The 18,189-nt window shown below is 53.0% G+C and overlaps 1 protein-coding gene across 2 annotated transcripts in view; it reads left to right on the plus strand.

Annotated features, from left to right (window-relative positions):
- Window positions 1-18,189, plus strand: part of ADCY5 (adenylate cyclase 5) — a 167,332-nt gene that overhangs the window by 113,869 nt on the left and 35,274 nt on the right. For both annotated transcript variants that reach the window (XM_011950791.1, XM_011950793.1), the window contains exons 4-11: window positions 857-968; window positions 2,520-2,647; window positions 4,733-4,891; window positions 5,777-5,918; window positions 8,404-8,544; window positions 13,082-13,104; window positions 14,038-14,182; window positions 15,717-15,814. In XM_011950791.1, coding sequence (XP_011806181.1) covers window positions 857-968; window positions 2,520-2,647; window positions 4,733-4,891; window positions 5,777-5,918; window positions 8,404-8,544; window positions 13,082-13,104; window positions 14,038-14,182; window positions 15,717-15,814 — 948 coding nt within the window. The remainder of the gene's footprint in view (window positions 1-856; window positions 969-2,519; window positions 2,648-4,732; window positions 4,892-5,776; window positions 5,919-8,403; window positions 8,545-13,081; window positions 13,105-14,037; window positions 14,183-15,716; window positions 15,815-18,189) is intronic.

Below are 18,189 nucleotides of genomic sequence, written 5' to 3' on the forward strand. Positions count from 1 at the left end.
AAAAAAAAAAAAAAAAAAGAATTAGCCAGGTAGGGTGGCACACTCTTGTAGTCCCAGCTACTTGGGAGGCTGAGGCGAGAGGATCCCTTGAGCCTGAGAAGTCAAGGCTGCAGTGAGCCTTGATCATGCCACCACACACCAGCCTGGGCAACAGAACAAGACCTCTTCTTAAAAATATGAAGAAAAGGCCGGGCGCGGTGGCTCAAGCCTGTAATCCCAGCACTTTGGGAGGCCGAGATGGGCGGATCGAGACCATCCTGGCTAACATGGTGAAACCCCGTCTCTACTAAAAATACAAAAAATTAGCCGGGCGAGGTGGCGGGCGCCTGTAGTCCCAGCTACTCGGGAGGCTGAGGCAGGAGAATGGCGGGAACCCGGGAGGCGGAGCTTGTAGTGAGCCGAGATCGCGCCACTGAACTCCAGCCTGGGCGACAGAGCGAGACTCCGTCTCAAAAAAAAAAAAAAAAAAAAAAAACGAAGAAAAACTCAAGCTTGTAATCCCAGCACTTTGGGAGGCCAAGTCGGGCGGATCACGAGGTCAGGAGATCAAGACCATCCTGGCTAACACGGTGAAACCCCATCTCTACTAAAAAATACAAAAAACTAGCCAGGCGAGGTGGCGGGCGCCTGTAGTTCCAGCTACTCGGGAGGCTAAGGTAGGAGAATGGTGTAAACCCAGGAGGCGGAGCTTGCAGTGAGCTGAGATCTGGCCACTGCACTCCAGCCTGGGCGACAGAGCCAGACTCCGTCTCAAAAAAAAAAAAAAAAAAATGAGGAAAAAAATGTAATGTATGAATCTGGGAGACACAAAGATTCAGCCTATAGCAGGGTCTTTCTCCTCTGCCTGTCTCCCCAGCATCCTGTTTGCTGACATCGAGGGCTTTACCAGCCTGGCATCCCAGTGCACTGCACAGGAACTGGTTATGACCCTCAACGAGCTCTTCGCCCGCTTCGACAAGCTGGCCGCAGTGAGTCGCCCTGAGCCGGGGCTAGGGTGGCCCGACCTGGGCTGTTGAGGGAGGCTGCTGTGGTCGAGGACCTGCTGAACCCCAGAGATGGGCATATGCCTGGGTGTACCCTGCTGGGTAGAGCCTGCTGGTGATGGGCAGAGGGGACCCTCAGGCTGTGGCTATGTCCTCACGCCCTACCTGGGCCCTGGAGACACACTCAGCTGGAGTTGCTTTCAGCACTGTCGCTGACCACAAGCGAGAGCGTAGGGAGCCCTCCATGCCTCCATCTGTGGAAGCAGGTGGTGAGGCTGCTGGTCACACTGCCCAAACCCTCAGGGGAATATGCTCTTTGTCTGGGGGCACGTTAGGTACCATCAAGCCACATTCCTGATGAGATTGGCCAGACTGATAAAAGAATGAGTCTAAATCCCCAGCTGGCCTGCAGGCGGCTGTGTGCCATTCCCTAGAGGCATCCAGAAAGAGGACTCTTAAACGTTTGGATAAATTGGAAGTAACACTCCATGGCAGGGAGTGGTGAACTACACGTTCATTCCTTAGGCCCCTATTCACCCCTCCGTTATCCTTTCCCAGCTCTAGGCCTTTGTAGAGTGATTAAATGTCAGTGGCCACTGACAGGTGGACACATTCCCCTTGGCCCACACAGGACAGCAGGCTGGGTTATTGATGAGAGAGGCTGGTGCCGTCAGAGCCAGTGCCAGGGCCTCTCTGGGGGCTTCCGTGGTGGGGCACATGTACTCACCTGTGAGTTTCATCACTGAACTGAATGAGGTGAATAGTACCTGCTTGGCACTTGAGTCTCAAACGAGTCCAGGCCACACGGGCACTTGAATCCCTGCTTCCCAACTACCTTTGGGATCCAGAGCTGGACCGCTCATAATTGAGGATTAGTGATATTCCATCGCAATCCCATTTACAGATTGATGGTGGCCTGCAGGTGGCCCCATGGCACCTGTCACTCAGCAGCAGCTCTGTTGGGTTCTTGGCACTCATGTGCTTACTAGTTTAGCAAAATTCTTTTTGGATAAAAATCTCAGACAGGCTGAGAGTCAGCGAGCTTTTGGTTAAAGCTCATTTCTCCCTGCTTCAGTCTTTTTGTAAAAGGAGGAGAATCAGGCAACTTTTGATAGAATCTCAAGCAATGAATCAGAGTGACTCTTGGGGCATGGAGGGGACCAGAGACCCTTGTACTGGGGCTTGGGGCCTTCCTTAAGCTGACAGGGCCACCCTGCTGGCTGGGCCGCAGTTCGACCAGCCAAATTCCTCTTGGGGCTCTGGAATGGATCGTTGAAAGTGAGCTCCTGAGTCTGGGAGGCTGGAATGCCACTCAGGGCTGCCCAGCCCATCCCTCCATCCCCACAATCCCTCCCTCCCCAACGTCTCCTGATAAGCCTGTCCCAGGACCATGCCGAGTTCCGGCGTGGGCCTGCGCTCACTGCCCTAAAAGGCAAGTTATTCCAGGCACGGGGTGAATCTGTTTGCTTTTCATGTCTTTCCCTCCCACTTCTCTTTCCTGCTATTTTTAATTTGTAAAATTAATTTGCTTTCCAGGAGAATCACTGTTTACGTATTAAGATCCTTGGGGATTGTTATTACTGCGTCTCGGGGCTTCCTGAAGCAAGGGCTGACCACGCCCACTGCTGCGTGGAGATGGGCATGGACATGATCGAGGCCATCTCGTAAGTACCCGCCCCCGGGTACCGTCTACCTCCCTGGGACTGTCCACAGCCCAAGCGACTGACTGACCTGCCGGCTGCCTGGTTGGAGGCAGGGAAACAGTGGGGTGAAACTATCTCCCAAAGGTACCCAGCCAAGCTGAGGGTTGACATGTGCCACCAGACTTTTTGCCTTCTCCAGGGTTCCTGTTGCCTACAGCAGCCTGGGCAGCTTTTCCCAGAGGAAGTGTGTGGGAAGGGAGGGCTCTGCAGACTCCAGGAGTGGAGGAGAGGCTGGCAGCCATGTGAGGACCCTGTGCCGTGTGAGGCCCTTGCACTTCCGGGGCCTCACGTTTCCTACAAACACCCAGCCAGGCATCGAGCTGCTGGTTCCACTTCTTCCCAGGTGTGAAAGGTTGGGCTCACAGGGGTTAGACAACTCCCCAGGGTGCTACCACCAGGCAGGCGGGTTCAAATGCAGGTGGTCCGCTTAGAGAGAATCGCCCTGCCTGTGAGCCATAGCAAAAAGGCCATTTGGCCAAATCATGGCTACCACTGGCCACAGAAGGAGCCCTGGTCATTGAAAAACATGGATGGTCTAAGCTTCTGTGACAGCCAAGGGAGCAAGTCGGAGACTTTGGGCTTTAGAAATAGCCTGGACAGGGGCAGAGAAAAAAGGCACAGAGGGCAAGGTCAGAGACGGGAGTGTCTGGCCAGGAAGGTGGCCGGGTCCATTGGTTTGGCTCAGTTCTACTCGCAGCACTTGCCAAGTGTCCCCAGCATGCCTGAGCTAGACAGTCAGTCTCCCCAGAAGCACAGAGCCTTAAGGGAGAGAGACCAGGACTCTTGGTCCTCAGATACGAGGCATGTCATGTGGACACAGTGAGGTAAGGGAGGCAGACTATTGTAGGAGGGTCCAGGAGGGGACAGTTGATTCCACTGAGAGGATAGAGAGAGTTTGCCTGAAGGAGGTGGCCGTGGAGTTAAGCCAAAAAGACAGAATGAGCCATTGTCAAGCTAAGCAAGTATCCAAAGGCATTGTGGATGGAAAGTGTTTCAGTAAAGGTATTCTGCTGCAGTGGAGGTATTTACCAAGTTGATTCAGGACAAGAGAAATGATGGATGACCGCAGTCTCCCCTGCAGTGGGTGTCAGCCTCTTGCTGATGGCATGGGATGGGGTCAGGGAGTTTCAGTGGTGCTCCCACCCACTGGGGCAAGTCAGACTGCTGGTCCCATGGCTGGCTGAGTGCACCCGTGCCCCAGGTGTCAGGGAGGGTCTAGGGCCCTAGAAAGTGCAATCTGAATTCATCCATTACCCCACTTCCTGGCACCTGCACCCTCTCCTGCAAATGCTGGGCAGGTTCCCATGGGCCTCAGACATGCACCTGGAGATGTATGGCTTCCTTCCCACTCTGCCTCCACTGCTTGCCTAGCATGAGGAGTTATAAGTGCACACGGAGGGCCTGCCCTGTCTACTGGGGGCTCCCAGATATGGATACGTGGTGTGTGTGACTGGTACCAAGCTTTCCTCTAGGGCATGGAGCACCCTAAGCCCCTATTCCTGCCCAGGCTCCCCTTCCCTCCTGAGCAGGGCATACCCTTGAAACCTGGGTAACCACCTTTTGCCATCACCCTGCTAACATCTTGGAAGCAGCAGTGTGGATAAATCCAATAAACAGATAATCCAAAAGCCATTTCTGCCTTACCCGCAAGAGCATTATACATACAGGGTTTGGAGTGGTGATAACTTCCCCATTTAATTCAAGTTGGCCCTAACATGCATTTGCATTTTTCCAATCACAATTTAATTGACAGGGCAGTGCTGGCCAGAGGTGCCCTCCTGGAGGGGAAGCAGCAGGGCTCTGGGTTTTAGTGTGGCACCACGCCACCTTGTGGCCAAGTCGGGAACAGCCCCTTTCACAGCCGACTGCACCTGCTGCCCACCCCAGTGCCCTTCAGGCTGAACATTCTTGGACTCTAGGGCTGGATGGGAGAAGGAAGACTCTTTGACCCCTGCACATTCACCTTCCCTGCACCTGCAGCCTCACCCCCACTCTGTGTTCCTGGCCTCCAGCCTTCTCCCAGCCTTACCCCTGCTCCATCCCCAGGTTGGTCCGGGAGGTGACGGGAGTGAACGTGAACATGCGTGTGGGAATTCACAGCGGGCGAGTACACTGCGGTGTCCTTGGTCTAAGGAAGTGGCAGTTCGACGTCTGGTCTAATGATGTTACGCTAGCCAACCACATGGAGGCTGGCGGCAAGGCAGGGTGAGTGAAGGCTGTGGGTGGCTCGGGGCCCCGACCTGGGTTCCCACTCAAGCCCACCCAGGGTGACCATCCTGCAGAGGCGAGGCGGGGCAGGGTGGTGTGGGCAGGATGGGTAGCAAGCACCTGGTGGGGCTGGGGTGAGCATAGTGGAAGTAGAAATTCCTCTACTTGCCAAATCTCCTGTGCCACCATTGGTCGGTTGTGGGAGCATCATGTCACCCTTCCCTGAGCCTTGGCCCAGAAGATATTGAGCCAAACTGTAGTGGCTGGTGAGGTGTGATAGAGAGAGTTCTGGAGGAGGGAGGAAGCACAGATAGTTTCTGGGATGACTAGACCATAAAGGAGGCAGGACTGGGAGGGGTGAGGCAGGTGGGGTGGGAAGAGCCTGCTGCTAGACAGAGGGAACACAGCAAGGCGAGGCACAGGTGTGGGGAACAGCATTTCCAAGGAATGGGAGAAGAGCAGATGGCCTTTTAGGGATGGCTAGGAGAAACAGCGCCTGTGTTCAGAAGGCATGAGAGCCAGGCTTGTGAATTTGGACTCCATCCTGTTGCGTGCAGGAGCCATTGCTGGCTTCTGAGCAGGAGTGAGAGGCTTGCAAAGTTTGCAAGACTGGTGACCATGGCCATGTTCTCTTGGGCACGCTAATGTAGCGGTCTGTGCCAGGATGTTCAGTGTGGATAATATGGTTGCAGTGGACACGAGAGCCCACTTGATAGTAATGGAGGGTACCATGCAAGGTTGAGGTTAGGATTTGAGCAGAGCTTGTGGCCCTAGAGTTTCAATTGTGATGAATCCACTAATTGCAGTTTGGTTTTTCATGGGAGCTGACATTCTGACTTTGCATTTTCTGCCCTCTCCACCCTGATCCCTGCCCTGTTGTAGACGCATCCACATCACCAAGGCTACACTCAACTACCTGAACGGGGACTACGAGGTGGAGCCAGGCTGTGGGGGCGAGCGCAACGCCTACCTCAAGGAGCACAGCATCGAGACCTTCCTCATCCTGCGCTGCACCCAGAAGCGGGTCTGTGGGCTGGGGGGAGCCGGGGGGCTGAGGGGCTCCCTTCCTCCAGGGAGGAACATTTTCGTGGCCTGCTACTTCCTTCTCTTTCCTTGAGTGAAGTCATGAATTTCTTATGCTGTTGTGGTTCCTGCATCTTAAAAAGGACCCCAGCAGTTAGGCCTTGCAAAAAGGATAGTAAAGAGGGAATCTTTTAATATTGCTTCTTTTGCAAAAATGCAACAGACCTCAAATTAGCAACAAGACATCAGAAGTCCACAAGCTGGAAATCAGCATCAAGGGAGTCTGTGGATACCATATGTTTTTATCTCCATCTTTCTCCTTTTCATTTGCCTTTTACTGGGGTGGACACTTGTCCTAATCTCTCCCTCTCTGATCCATAGATCGGAGTTTATCTCCACATGTGCCTATGTATCTTTGTTTCTTGAACCTATTTTCCCCTTTCCCTTTCTAGTCTCTTTCTTTTTCCCCCTTTGTCTCAGCCCACACTTGCTGAAATATAAAGCTAAATTATTAGCAGACTTCAGTGTTCTATTTTTAATAGTGTCATGTTCCATGTTCTTAATTTTTAAAGCAAATCAAGAGAACATTTTCTATTTCTTCCCAAACTAAAATGTCTTTTACTTATGAGTCTTTCTTTTGAATTTATCTGTCGGTCAGTGCCCTTTGATAGAGAAAAGCTTCCTCATTTCTCTTCCTAAGAAGTGAAATGAAAGACAAAATTCAGCTGTGAGAAGAGTTCCGAGAGTCTAGGACGACAGCAAAGGCGATTTTTAAAGGGAGGCAGGCAGGGCTGTTGAGGGCAGGTGCCCGTGCTGAGAGGGACATCAGAGGGACATCAGAGGGACACCGTATCCTACTGTGCAGTGCCCCAGGGGACAGATCCTGGCTGCAGGGGCTCTTCACGGGAGCTGTGTCAGACCCTCCACAGGCACCAGGAAGAGGGACGGGAGATTCAGGGCCCTGTGGGGACAGTTCCTCATGGTTTCCTTGACACATTTGTAAGCGTTGGTCAGTTCCTTGGCCACGGTATCAGTGAACTGGGTCCTCCGGGCTCTTTCCCCACATCACTCCTCTTAGCGTCTGGGTCACAAGGCCTCCCACAGCTTCCTGTCCTAGACCCTGAGTTCTCTGGCTCTTGGTTCTTCTAGCTGGACAAGTGGTCCAAAAAGGATGAAATGGAGACAGAAAGAGTGACAGGCACCCCTACCAGCAATGTCAGCTGAAGTAGGCTGTGTGTTCCCACCGTCACCTTATTTGACAAGGGAGGGAGTTGAGGGGAGGGTTGCCTCAGGTCTCCAGCTCTCTTGCACCCATTTGGATGGATAGACAGACAGATAGACAAGATCCTGGGGAGTGTGTTGGCCCGTAGACTGAGACTCCGTTTGCGTATTTGTACAATGCCTGTCAACTCTTGAATCTCATAACTTCACTGACCCAAACCTCTTTGAAAGTGGCCTCTTGGGGCCGGGCACGGTGGCTCAAGCCTGTAATCCCAGCACTTTGGGAGGCCGAGATGGGCCGATCGAGACCATCCTGGCTAACATGGTGAAACCCCGTCTCTACTAAAAATACAAAAAATTAGCCGGGCGAGGTGGCGGGCGCCTGTAGTCCCAGCTACTCAGGAGGCTGAGGCAGGAGAATGGCGTGAACCCGGGAGGCGGAGCTTGCAGTGAGCTGAGATCCGGCCACTGCATTCCAGCCTGGGCGACAGAGCGAGACTCCGTCTCAAAAAAAAAGAAAGTGGCCTCTTGGGCCCTGGGGCGGGTCCTAGTGCCCTCTCCGTTATAGCATATTTTGGAGAAGTTGAGCAGAGGTTGTGATCCCAGGTCTCCTCTCCCTCCGGTACCCCCTGGGCACCTTCAGATCAGGCCCCACCCACCCTTGAGGCTATAGCTAGAGCCCTACCCTGCCCTGAGCCCTGGTCTGCCCATGAGCAAAGCCTGACGTGACACCACAGCCTGCCAGAGACCAAGTTGGGAGGCGTAGGCACGAGTTGGCCTGGCTGCCTAGGAGACCCAAGCTCAGCCCTCGCTGATCGCCCTGCCCCCCGGAGTAGGGTGAGGAAGCACACTGCGGGCAGCCGGGCGCGTCAGCTCAGGCCTTTGGGAGCCTAGGCCATCCAGAGGAGAGAAGGGCACCCAGGATGGAATCTTATAGTCAAACTTATAGGGAGAACTCCTTGCAAATGGCATATGTTCCCAAGCCCTTTGCTTTCTCACAAGACCAACTCTTATCATCTTTTGCCACTCCCACCTGAGCCAGCCAGGGCTGGCATTAGGGAGTTTGGAGGGATCCAGGATGCTTGCCTGGGGAGTTCCAGGATCTGGGCAGAGCTCTGGGCTCCAGGGCTTGCCGAGAGGAAAGGGCAGCTGCCTTAGCCCCTTACCTGGCCAGGTACCGTGTTTGGGGGAGGGTGAGGAGCTCGCCACTTGGACTCGTTAGGTGACCCTGCCTGCAGGCTGATGCATCTGTGTTCATCTCCCAGAAAGAAGAGAAGGCCATGATCGCCAAGATGAACCGCCAGAGAACCAACTCCATCGGGCACAACCCACCTCACTGGGGGGCTGAGCGCCCCTTCTACAACCACCTGGGTGGCAACCAGGTGTCCAAGGAGATGAAGCGGATGGTGAGTGGCTGGTGGGGCAGTCTATGGGCAACACTCTTCAAGGCTGGGGCCTTCTATGGGCATGAGGCCCACACCAGACACTTCGTGTTGCCCAGGGGAATCTGGGGAGCCAGACAAGGAAATGGAAGTGCGGTTTGCCCCAACTTTGACTAGAGTAGGGCACCTGCTTCTGGCCCCAAGCTCTTCCCACCCCCCCATGGCATGCCTCATTAGGCTTTGGAACAGACTGGCAGCACCCCTTCCTCCCTCCCTCTTGGCAGAGCTTGCGGCACAGCCTGGAAGCAGGCATGTCTGGCTAGACTCGGCCAGCCACAGCCTCCAGCTGTCTCTTGGCACTGTCTGATGAGGCCCTGGGGAGTTGGGTGGGCACCAGCTTGTCATACCCTCTTCCAGCACCTTCTGCATTTCCCAGGCAAGTGAAACCACATCTTTTGGTTCAGTTGCTCAGAAACTATCCTAGTGCTTTCTGGGAAGTGCCAGGTGGTGGTCCCCTTTGCCCTCTGTGCTGAGAAACACCCCCCACTAATGCCAGCCTTCCAGTGGGAGCACATGGGCTGAGCAAGTCAGGGAGGCCATGGTTGGGTGTCAGCCCCACCTCCAGGGACCTGCACACACCGGGACAGGTGAATTCAGGATGCACTGCCTGGGCTCTGACAGCAATGACAGGAAGATGGATTCCGGTGGGAAGAGGAGGAAGAACCCACGCTGCCGTGGTGGTGGTTTCTCTCCTTCTGTCTGAGAGCTTGGTTTCTGCCCCTCAGGCATGCTGCTCAGCTCAGGGGCACCAGGTTCCCAGGTGGGAGTCACCCACGCTAGGAAGGGCCGAGGGATGGCACAGGGACTGTGTGTGTGTGTGTGTGTGTGTTTCTGTGTGGCCACTTAGCAAAGGAGGGGCATGTTGCACAAGTAGCTCTAAGTTTGGGCTCTCTGGAGCAGACTCGGTTGAGGTTGTGGCAGAAGGGATCAGAGGCGGACTCCATGGAAATCCAGCAGAGTCAGCAGACAAGAGCCAGGAGCCTGGAGGAGGGGACAGGCAGGGACCCAGTCGCTCTGCTCCTTATTAGCCAATGAGTAGCAGATGATATAAGCTTAAGGAAAATGTACAGGAGGAAAAGTGAATTGAGCCAAGACCCCCATTTAACATTTTGACAGCAGAGACACCTCTGGAGGGGGGGCCCTGGGTTACCAGACAGCAGAGTGGAGAAACCTAGCCTTCCCCAGGGCTCCAAACCTGAATTTCCACAGACCTGGTCAGTGTCACTAAAGGCTCCAGCCACCACCCTCCCTCCCCTGAGCAAAGAGCAGTTGGCGACCCTCCCCATGGTCACCCCAGCCCTTTGATAGTCTCCTGGAGACTCTGTACCCACATGGTCAGGGCAGCCAAGAGTTTGAAACCAGCTTGGGCAGCATAGTGAGACCCCAACTCTACAAACAATAACAAGGAAAACTAGCTAGGCATAGTAGCATGCTCCTTCAGTCCCAGCTATTTGGGAGGCTGAGGCAGGAGGATGGCTTGAGCCCAAGAGGTTGAGGTTGCAGTGAGCCATGATCACTGCACTCCAGCCTGGGGGACAGAGCAAGACCTTATCTCAAAATAAACGTAAGGGAGAAAGCGGGAAAGGGGGAAGGATTGAGAGCAGGGATAGCAAAGAGGGGCAGGAGAACCGAGAGAGAGGAGGCATTGAGCATTGAGCAGGAAGTGGAGGGAAGCTGGGGAGTAGGGAGGGAGATGGGGAGGAAGGGAAGGCAGCGAGGTGGCTGGGGAAGGGCAGGGAGCAACCCGCAGGGAGGCAGGACCTGGTGATGAGAGATTCTTTCTGTTTAGAATCCTTGGAAAGTTATTTTTTAGTGATGTTTGATATAAGCTATATCTTTAGTTATCCTGAAGTCTTAAAGGAGATAGTTTGGACTGTAGGCACCGGGTTGGCAGATATATTGTTCATCATTAGGACAAGGAACTTTGGAAGAATTCACAGTCAGGACTGTCATGGCGAAGGGACAGTCTCTGGAGAAGGAGGCTGCCAGGAAGTCTCCTCCATGGCGTTCATCGCTTTGCCCAGCAGGGAGGGGAAGGAGTGCAGAAGAACAGGGCTGTGGGAACAGAGGCTCCTGTCCTGGCTGGGCCCGGTGTCCCCTGAGGGGACCACCATCAGTGACCAGCCTCTGGGCCCCACTCCAGCATGGCCAGTGGGAATATCTAGGCTAGGGATGGAGACAGGTTCTGCAGCTGCCACGAGGACCATTGGGCTTTCCGTGCTACACGTGCCTAGAATCCTGGAGAGAGATCCACAGAAGGCAAGCTTGCACCCTGAGCTGCCCATACTGGATGAGTTTTACGAGAAATAGTCCCCTGAAGCGGGGATGGGGGCCCGGGAGCACACAGTAGGGACTGAGAGCTGTTAGAAGGTTTGAACTCAGAGTGAGCAGTGCCTTTTAAATCTTTTTCCAGCTTTTACCCAGCTTCTAAAACACAGTGATGAGCCGTGCTGGTTGATGCTTAGGCACTAGTGTCATAAGGTCTTTAAGGTTATTTATTAATGAAAAGGTTGCCAGTGGGAAGACACATGTGGGCTTGAGCTCCTCTCACCAAACCCAGGAATGGCCAGTAGGGTGGGGCCCGGGTGCTGCAGGAGGGAGTGTAGGCAGACTGGGGGAGGCCAAGTAGCCGCTGTCCTGGAACTGTTAGAGTAAGTAGGTGGCGGGATTGGAGCCCAGTCCACTCCGTTGTGTTCATAACAGTCCCCCTGCCATGGTTTGTGGACCGGTGTTATCTGTCCTGTTACCAACTCGCCATGGTGACCTGGCACTGAGCTCTCCACACCAACATGACAAGCAGTGTGGTTAGGATGGTCCCGGCCCCCCACTCAGCACAGAAAGAAAAACTGGGTCCCCTGCACCAGCCTCAGCAGATGACCAAAGGAGCATCGGGAAAGGCCAGAACAGGCTTATTCACAACATTTCGGCCTATTTTTGAGTCATAGAGAACAGCATGCATGTAATATAGCTCAGTGCTTCTCAGTTCTGTAGCAAAATTTTTGCCAGCTCCTGGGATGGAATTGAGTGGGCCAGCCCCTTGCAGGGGCTCTTCCGCGGGAAGCTTGCCTGTCCAGGTCTCTGCTGCCTGCCACACCTGTGCTCGGAGGGATCCTGGGAGCATCAGGCACGGGCCTGCCCCCCGGAGGGAGTGCTCACTTGAGTGACATCTACGCCTTCAGCCCAGGGCTGGGATGGTGACGTGGGACCACTTTATAGCCTGGAGGGAGGGCCTGGCCATTCTCAGAGGACAAGGAGAAGGGTGCAGTTTGCCTAGGCAGACAACTACCAGGCCATCCTGGGCTGGCGCTGGCAGCCTGGGAGGAGCTCAGAGCCCATAGTTGGTCACTTGGAGGTGACTCCAGAGGCTGCTGAGGCTCCCCGGAGCCCTCAGCTGGGGGTAGAGCTGGGGGTAGAGCTCTGTGCCACCAGGGCCCCATGTCTGTTTCAGTGCCTGATAGCCCTGGCTCATGGAGAGGAACATAAATCCCTCTTTTTGTATTTTCAAACTGTGTCCTCATTGGGAATGAAGAGGGGTGTGTTCATTTGGATTTTGGGTTCACCCAGTGTTTGCCGAACTCTGCCCAGCAGAGTGCTCCACACTGCCAGGGAAGGGGCATCCTCTGTCCTGGTCCCGGCATCCCGAGGCTAATCTAAACGGCAAGTCCTGCGGCTACTGGTCACCTCCCACACCACCTCTGAGACTCCACCCTTCCCCACAGTGGGGAAGCCTCCATTCTGCCACCACTGGTGAGACCCGGACGCACCTCTCTCCCTTTGTGAAATTCGTAAATTCAAGGGGGCTTTGAGTCTGACAGCTGGTAAGGGCCCTTCCCACCCTCACCTCTGATAGAACAGCAGTCAGATCTGTGGCAGGTGGGTTCCTTACCCTCTGGGTCCCCAACCAACCCTGGCCTTACAAGAATGCATTGATTCTCAGTTACTAAAACAGCTGTTGCAGGTAACTAGAGTGTGATTTTTTAAAGTGCAAAATGTGCTAACTCCTGGAGATTTTATGTGTGCTCGGTGTGATGTACACGAGGAAGTGAGTGTGCATGAGTGTGTCCGTGTGACAGAGATTGTGCAGCCCAGCAGTTCCCCGATTTCCATCTGAGTAAGGAGCAGGATTGAGAGAGGGGTCCCTCCGAGCCCAGGGTGCAGGAGGGTGGTGAGGAGAGGTTCAGGAAGGGAGTTGAGCATGGGGTCAGGAAGAGCTTAGACACATGGATTGTGCCAGTGGATGAAGTGAAATCTCAGGGCATCCCTGGCGTCTAGCACAGCACCTGTCTCTTAGGGAGAACCCAGCTGTATTCTCCAAGGGAAGGAAGGAAGGAAGGGAGGAAGGGAGGGAATGAGGGAGGGAGGAAGGAAGGAGGTCCTGAGTGACAATACTCTCTATGTCCATGCTCTTTGGGAGACTGTAGAGAGATGAGCTGCAGCCTTTTAGAAGCCTCTGAGCTTTGGGTTCTCTCTGTTCTCATTCTCTTTCTCTATCCTCTTTTAGGGCTTTGAAGACCCCAAGGACAAGTGAGTAATATGCCCTTCCTTATTCCTGCTCCCTGGGTCTAGGGGATATCTCCCAATCCACCTTATCATTTGGTTTCTCCACACTCCATGGAAAATGACCCCTCTTGCAGTCTTCGCTGAGAGTGAATGGAGCTCCCCCTAGCCATCAGGTGGTCAGCAGCAGCCCCAGACAGGCTAGGGCAGCCCAGGAACCCAGGCCACCCAGCAGAAGGACAGGGCTCAGCACTGCCCATTTTATCTCCGTGACACGCATGTGCATGTGTGCACACACATGGGCTCCCTCAGGAAAGTGCAGACCTTACACACTGGTCAGCAGCGCCTGGCATCCAGTGCCCCGAGGCAATGCCCACTTCTCCCTCCTTCACTTCCGGTTCTCAGGACTGTCAGAAATTCCACTCCAGGACTGGGCTTTACCCTGAGAAACAGGGTGTTGAAGGTCAGCACTCAAGTCTATGAAACCTGCTTCTCAAGAGTGCCCTGAGCTGGGTGAAAGAAACCAGGTGGGCCACAGTCCCCGTGGCAGAAACCCGAGAAACTCTCGCTGCCCGATCTAGGGCTTCTTTTCAGGAGGATAGCAGAGCTGGAGGGTAAAGAGCATAGCCTGTTAGCTGTAGGGAAAGTCCAATTAAACCATCTATGGTAGCTCACATTGTTATGCTAATATAATATGTTAACAGAGACAGAAAAGCCTATTGTCAACAACCCATTTAAGCCGGAAGGGCTGAGACTTGGGCAGTTGTCTGTTCACCTGTGCAGTTGTTAAGGGCTCGGCTTAGGCTTCTGGTCTCAGTCTCAGCTCCCGCCGCCCTGATTGGGCTGATGGTGGACAGCTGCCGGGCCTCTCTGAGAGTCTGGGGGGATGGTCGGAAGAGCCAGCCCTCTGCTGGGGCCCCTGTGGTCAACCTGTCTCACGCCCGTGCTTCTGCTCCCCAGGAATGCCCAGGAGAGTGCGAACCCTGAGGATGAAGTGGATGAGTTTCTGGGCCGCGCCATTGATGCCAGGAGCATTGACAGGCTTCGGTCTGAGCATGTCCGCAAGTTCCTCCTGACCTTCAGGGAGCCTGACTTAGAGAAGAAGGTACAGCACCCTGGGTGGGAAGGAGGCCCCTGTACTGAATCAGGACCAGGAGGAGGAGGGCAAGGAAACAGTACAGCTCCGTCCTGCCCCCAGCACCATGGAAGGGGTGGCCTCAGTTTCCCCAGCTCTGATGCTGCGCTGCCTAGGGAGATGTGAGTTCTAGGGAGGCTTCCCTGGTTAGAAGGGATACATCTTAACTTCTCTGTGCCTTAGTTTCATTATCTAGAAAATGGGGCAGTTAACATTCCCACTTCATAGGGTTGTAGTGAGGATGAAATGAGTTTCTTTTTTTTTTTGAAACGGAGTTGCACTCTATTGGCCAGGCTGGAGTCCAGTGGCTTGATCTTGGCTCACTGCAACCTCCTCCCGCTGGATTCAAGTAATTCTTCTGCCTCAGCCTCCTGTGTAGCTAGGATTATAGGCACCCTCCACCACTCCCGGCTAATTTTTGTATTTTTAGTAGAGATAGGGTTTCACTGTGTTGGACAGGCTGATCTTGAACTCCTGACCTCAGGTGATCCACCTGCCTCGGTCTCCCGAAATGCTGGGATTACAGGCGTGAGCCACCGTGCCCAGCAGAGTTTCTATGTATGACACAGTATCTGTCGCATAGTAGGCGTTCGGTGCATATTCGTTGCTATTTGCATTGTTGTTATTATCGTTGTCGATGGATAGCCCAACTGCTTTGTCCCATTGAGACCTCAAGGAGGTAAAGTTGGCAGGGATAGTGAAGATCTCTCTGTTGCATTTCCTCACATTGTGAATGAGAAAGCTAAAGCCCAGAGTGGTTGGGGGACCTGCTTTCGGCCACCCAGTGAAGCAGCGACAGAGCTGGAGCCAGACCCCGGTCCAGTCAGTTCTCTTCACACTGTGTGGCAGCGTCTCCCCAGGGTTCAGTTAAAGTGGACTTGGGGTGTGCTCATCAGCATTCAACCAGACAAGCACACTGAATCAGCGAGGTGGAGCTGCGGAAAGGGACCAGCAGTGTATGGACCTGACTTGGGTGTTACTCTGGGTGACTGTGCCAGCCCAACCTCCATCAGTGTGGCTGATTGGTATCATGGGAGGAGCTGGGGCAAGGAGCCTCAGATGTGACTTTGGACAAGTCTTGTGAGCTCTCTGAGGCCCAGCTTGCTCATCTCTGAAGAAGAAATGACAGCCGTTATATTCTGACTTCCCGGGCTGTTGTGGGGGTGCTGGATGAGGCCTGTAGACACCTGACATGTTTCCTAGCGGGTAGATGGTGTGCAGTCATGTACAGCCGTGATCAGTATGGATTACTCTGAAGGTGACCCACCTGCAGAAGGTTTCAGATCCCTCTCAACTGCCCTCTCCATAGGCACCACCGTCTGGTGATCTGGAATGGTTTCCTGGGGTCTAAGTCTGGCTCTGGTTCTCGGGTCTTCCTTGTTGTGGGAGTGGGCTGCACAGGTGACCACCCCCGAGTGGCTGCCGTGAGTGTGTGGGATTGACGGGGCTGGAGTGGACTAGGCCAGGTGTCTTGGCCCTTCTCACCATGCCCGTCTCCTCTCAGTACTCCAAGCAGGTAGATGACCGATTTGGTGCCTATGTGGCGTGTGCGTCGCTCGTCTTCCTCTTCATCTGCTTTGTCCAGATCACCATCGTGCCCCAGTGAGTATCCCCAGCCCTCTTGGGCTCCTTCCTCTGGCTGCAGGGAATCCCAGGGTTGGGAGGGGGTGGTCATTTAGGAGAACAGAGCAGGGAGTCTGGCCTACACTTGCTTAGGCAGGGAGAGAAGTTTCTGAGTGTGCCCTCAGTGGGATAGGAAGCCAGGGGTCTGACCTCTCTGGGTAGGAAGATGATGTGCTCATTCCAGGGTGGGCGACTTCTCACCGGTCGCTGCTTAGCTGTACGAGAGTTGCTTTTTTTAGGGGGAGGGAGACAGAGTCTCACTCTGTTGCCCAGGCTGGAGTACAGAGGCACCATCTTGGCTCACTGCAACTTCCGCCTCCCGAGTTCAAGCAATTCTCCTGCCTCAGCCTCCTGAGTAGCTGGGAATACAGGCACCCACCACCATGCCTGGCTAATTTTTTGTATTTTAGTAGAGACAGGGTTTCACCATGTTGCCTGGGCTGGTCTCGAACTCCCAAGCTCAGGCAATCCACCTGCCTTGTCCTCCCAAAGTGCTAGGATTATAGGTGTGAGCCACCGCTCCTGGTCAAGAGACAGACGCCTTTTTATCACTTAATTGTCTCGTCCCATTAACCCACCCCACCACTGACAATTGAGTCACCCAAAGTATTCCCTGGGCTGCTTTCTGTGTAACCTTTAATTCTTGGGAAAAAAAAAATATTCAAAAGATGCAGGTTTTCTACTACTGTGGATATTTCTAAGAATGGATTTCAAGTTCTGAAAGTATTTCACAAAGAGGTGTTTCTGAACTTTTCTGAGGACTGGCTGTGTCGCCGAGAAAGCCTGTGGCTTCTATGGGGGGTACTTTGAAGTATGCAGTGGGCTTTTGGAAATGAAGTGTTTGTTAAATTGTCATTCACATTAGAGTCTCGCTTGGGAAGAGAAACATAATTGCCTTATGTATGTTTACCTGTACACATACACCTATACATATATATACACACATACATAGAAGTGTATGCATAAATACATATTTTTACTTTTTATTAGGTAATTCCTCAAATGCACAGAAAAGTAATTAATCTAATTAGTACCCATCCCCTAGATAGAATAGCTGTTAATATTTTGCAGTGTTTGTTTCATCTATTTTATTCTGATTGTTTTAAAGTAAATTTAGACACAAAGACATTTACCCATAAAAATCTCAATGTACACCTAATTTAAGGACATTTTCCTCCTTAACCCCAATACTTTATATACCAAAAAAATTAGCATAAATTCCCTATTATCACCTACTACCCAGTCCATATTCAAATTTCTCAAACTGTCCCCCAAAATGTCTTCTACTTTTAGTTTTATTTGTAGCCAGGATCTACTCAAAATCCGCTGATTGAATTTGGTTGTATCTTCTAAGCCTTGCTTCATCTAAAGAGTCCCCAAAGCCAGTACCTTCTGTTTTCCATGTTGAAATAATGGTATTTGAGAAGTTACAAAAGTAGCCGAGAGGGATTCTGTGCGTCCTGCATCCAGTTTCCCCGAATGTTGACAACTTCTGTAACTGTAGTGTAATGATCAAAACCAGGAAATCAACACTAAAATGATACTATTAACTCATCTACTGACCTTATTCTAATTCGTCGTTTTCGCCTCACTATCCAGCTTGTGTTCCCGGAGCCTTTTCAGGATCCCGTGTCACATGTAGTTGATTCATGTCCTCCATCCCCTCCCATCTGTGATAGTCCCTCAGTCTTTGCTTGTCTTTCATGACCTTGGCACTTTTGAGGAGTACCGGCCAATTAATTTGTAGTTTCCATTTGAGTGCGTCTGCTGTTTTTTCATGATTAGATTTTGGCAAGGCTCCCACTGAAGTGATGATGTGTCCTTCTCCGTGTACCATAGCAGGAGGTACATGATGTCGACATGTATTTTATTTTTAACAACATTATTAAAAGAATGAAAAGATCTCCCTTACGTTTGTATCTGCCGTGACTCTGTTGGATGCCACAGGTGAAAACCAGGCACTGGCAGCCAGCTCCACCCTGGTTGACCCCTGCATCGAGGCTGTGCAGAGCTGGGGTCCTTGTTGGCATAAAACCCGATCTTTCTGTACTGATGTGGACCCACAAGTATCAAGAAGCAATCTGGAGGCTGGGCACAGTGGCTCATGTCTGTAATCCCAGCACTTTGGGAGGCCAAGGGAGGTGGATCACTTGAGGCCAGGAGTTCAAGACCAGCCTGGCCAACACAGTGGAAATGCCAAAAATCAGCCAGGCGTGGTGGTGCACACCTGTAATCCCAGCTACTCAGTAGGCTGAGGTGGGAGAATCACTTGAACCTGGGAGGCAGAGGTTGCAGTGAGCCGAGATCACACCACTACACTCCAGCCTGGCAACAAAGCGAGACTCTGTCTCAAA

The sequence above is a fragment of the Colobus angolensis genome, unplaced genomic scaffold (assembly GCF_000951035.1).
Source record: "Colobus angolensis palliatus isolate OR3802 unplaced genomic scaffold, Cang.pa_1.0 Scaffold31, whole genome shotgun sequence".
NCBI classification, from domain to species: domain Eukaryota; kingdom Metazoa; phylum Chordata; class Mammalia; order Primates; family Cercopithecidae; genus Colobus; species Colobus angolensis.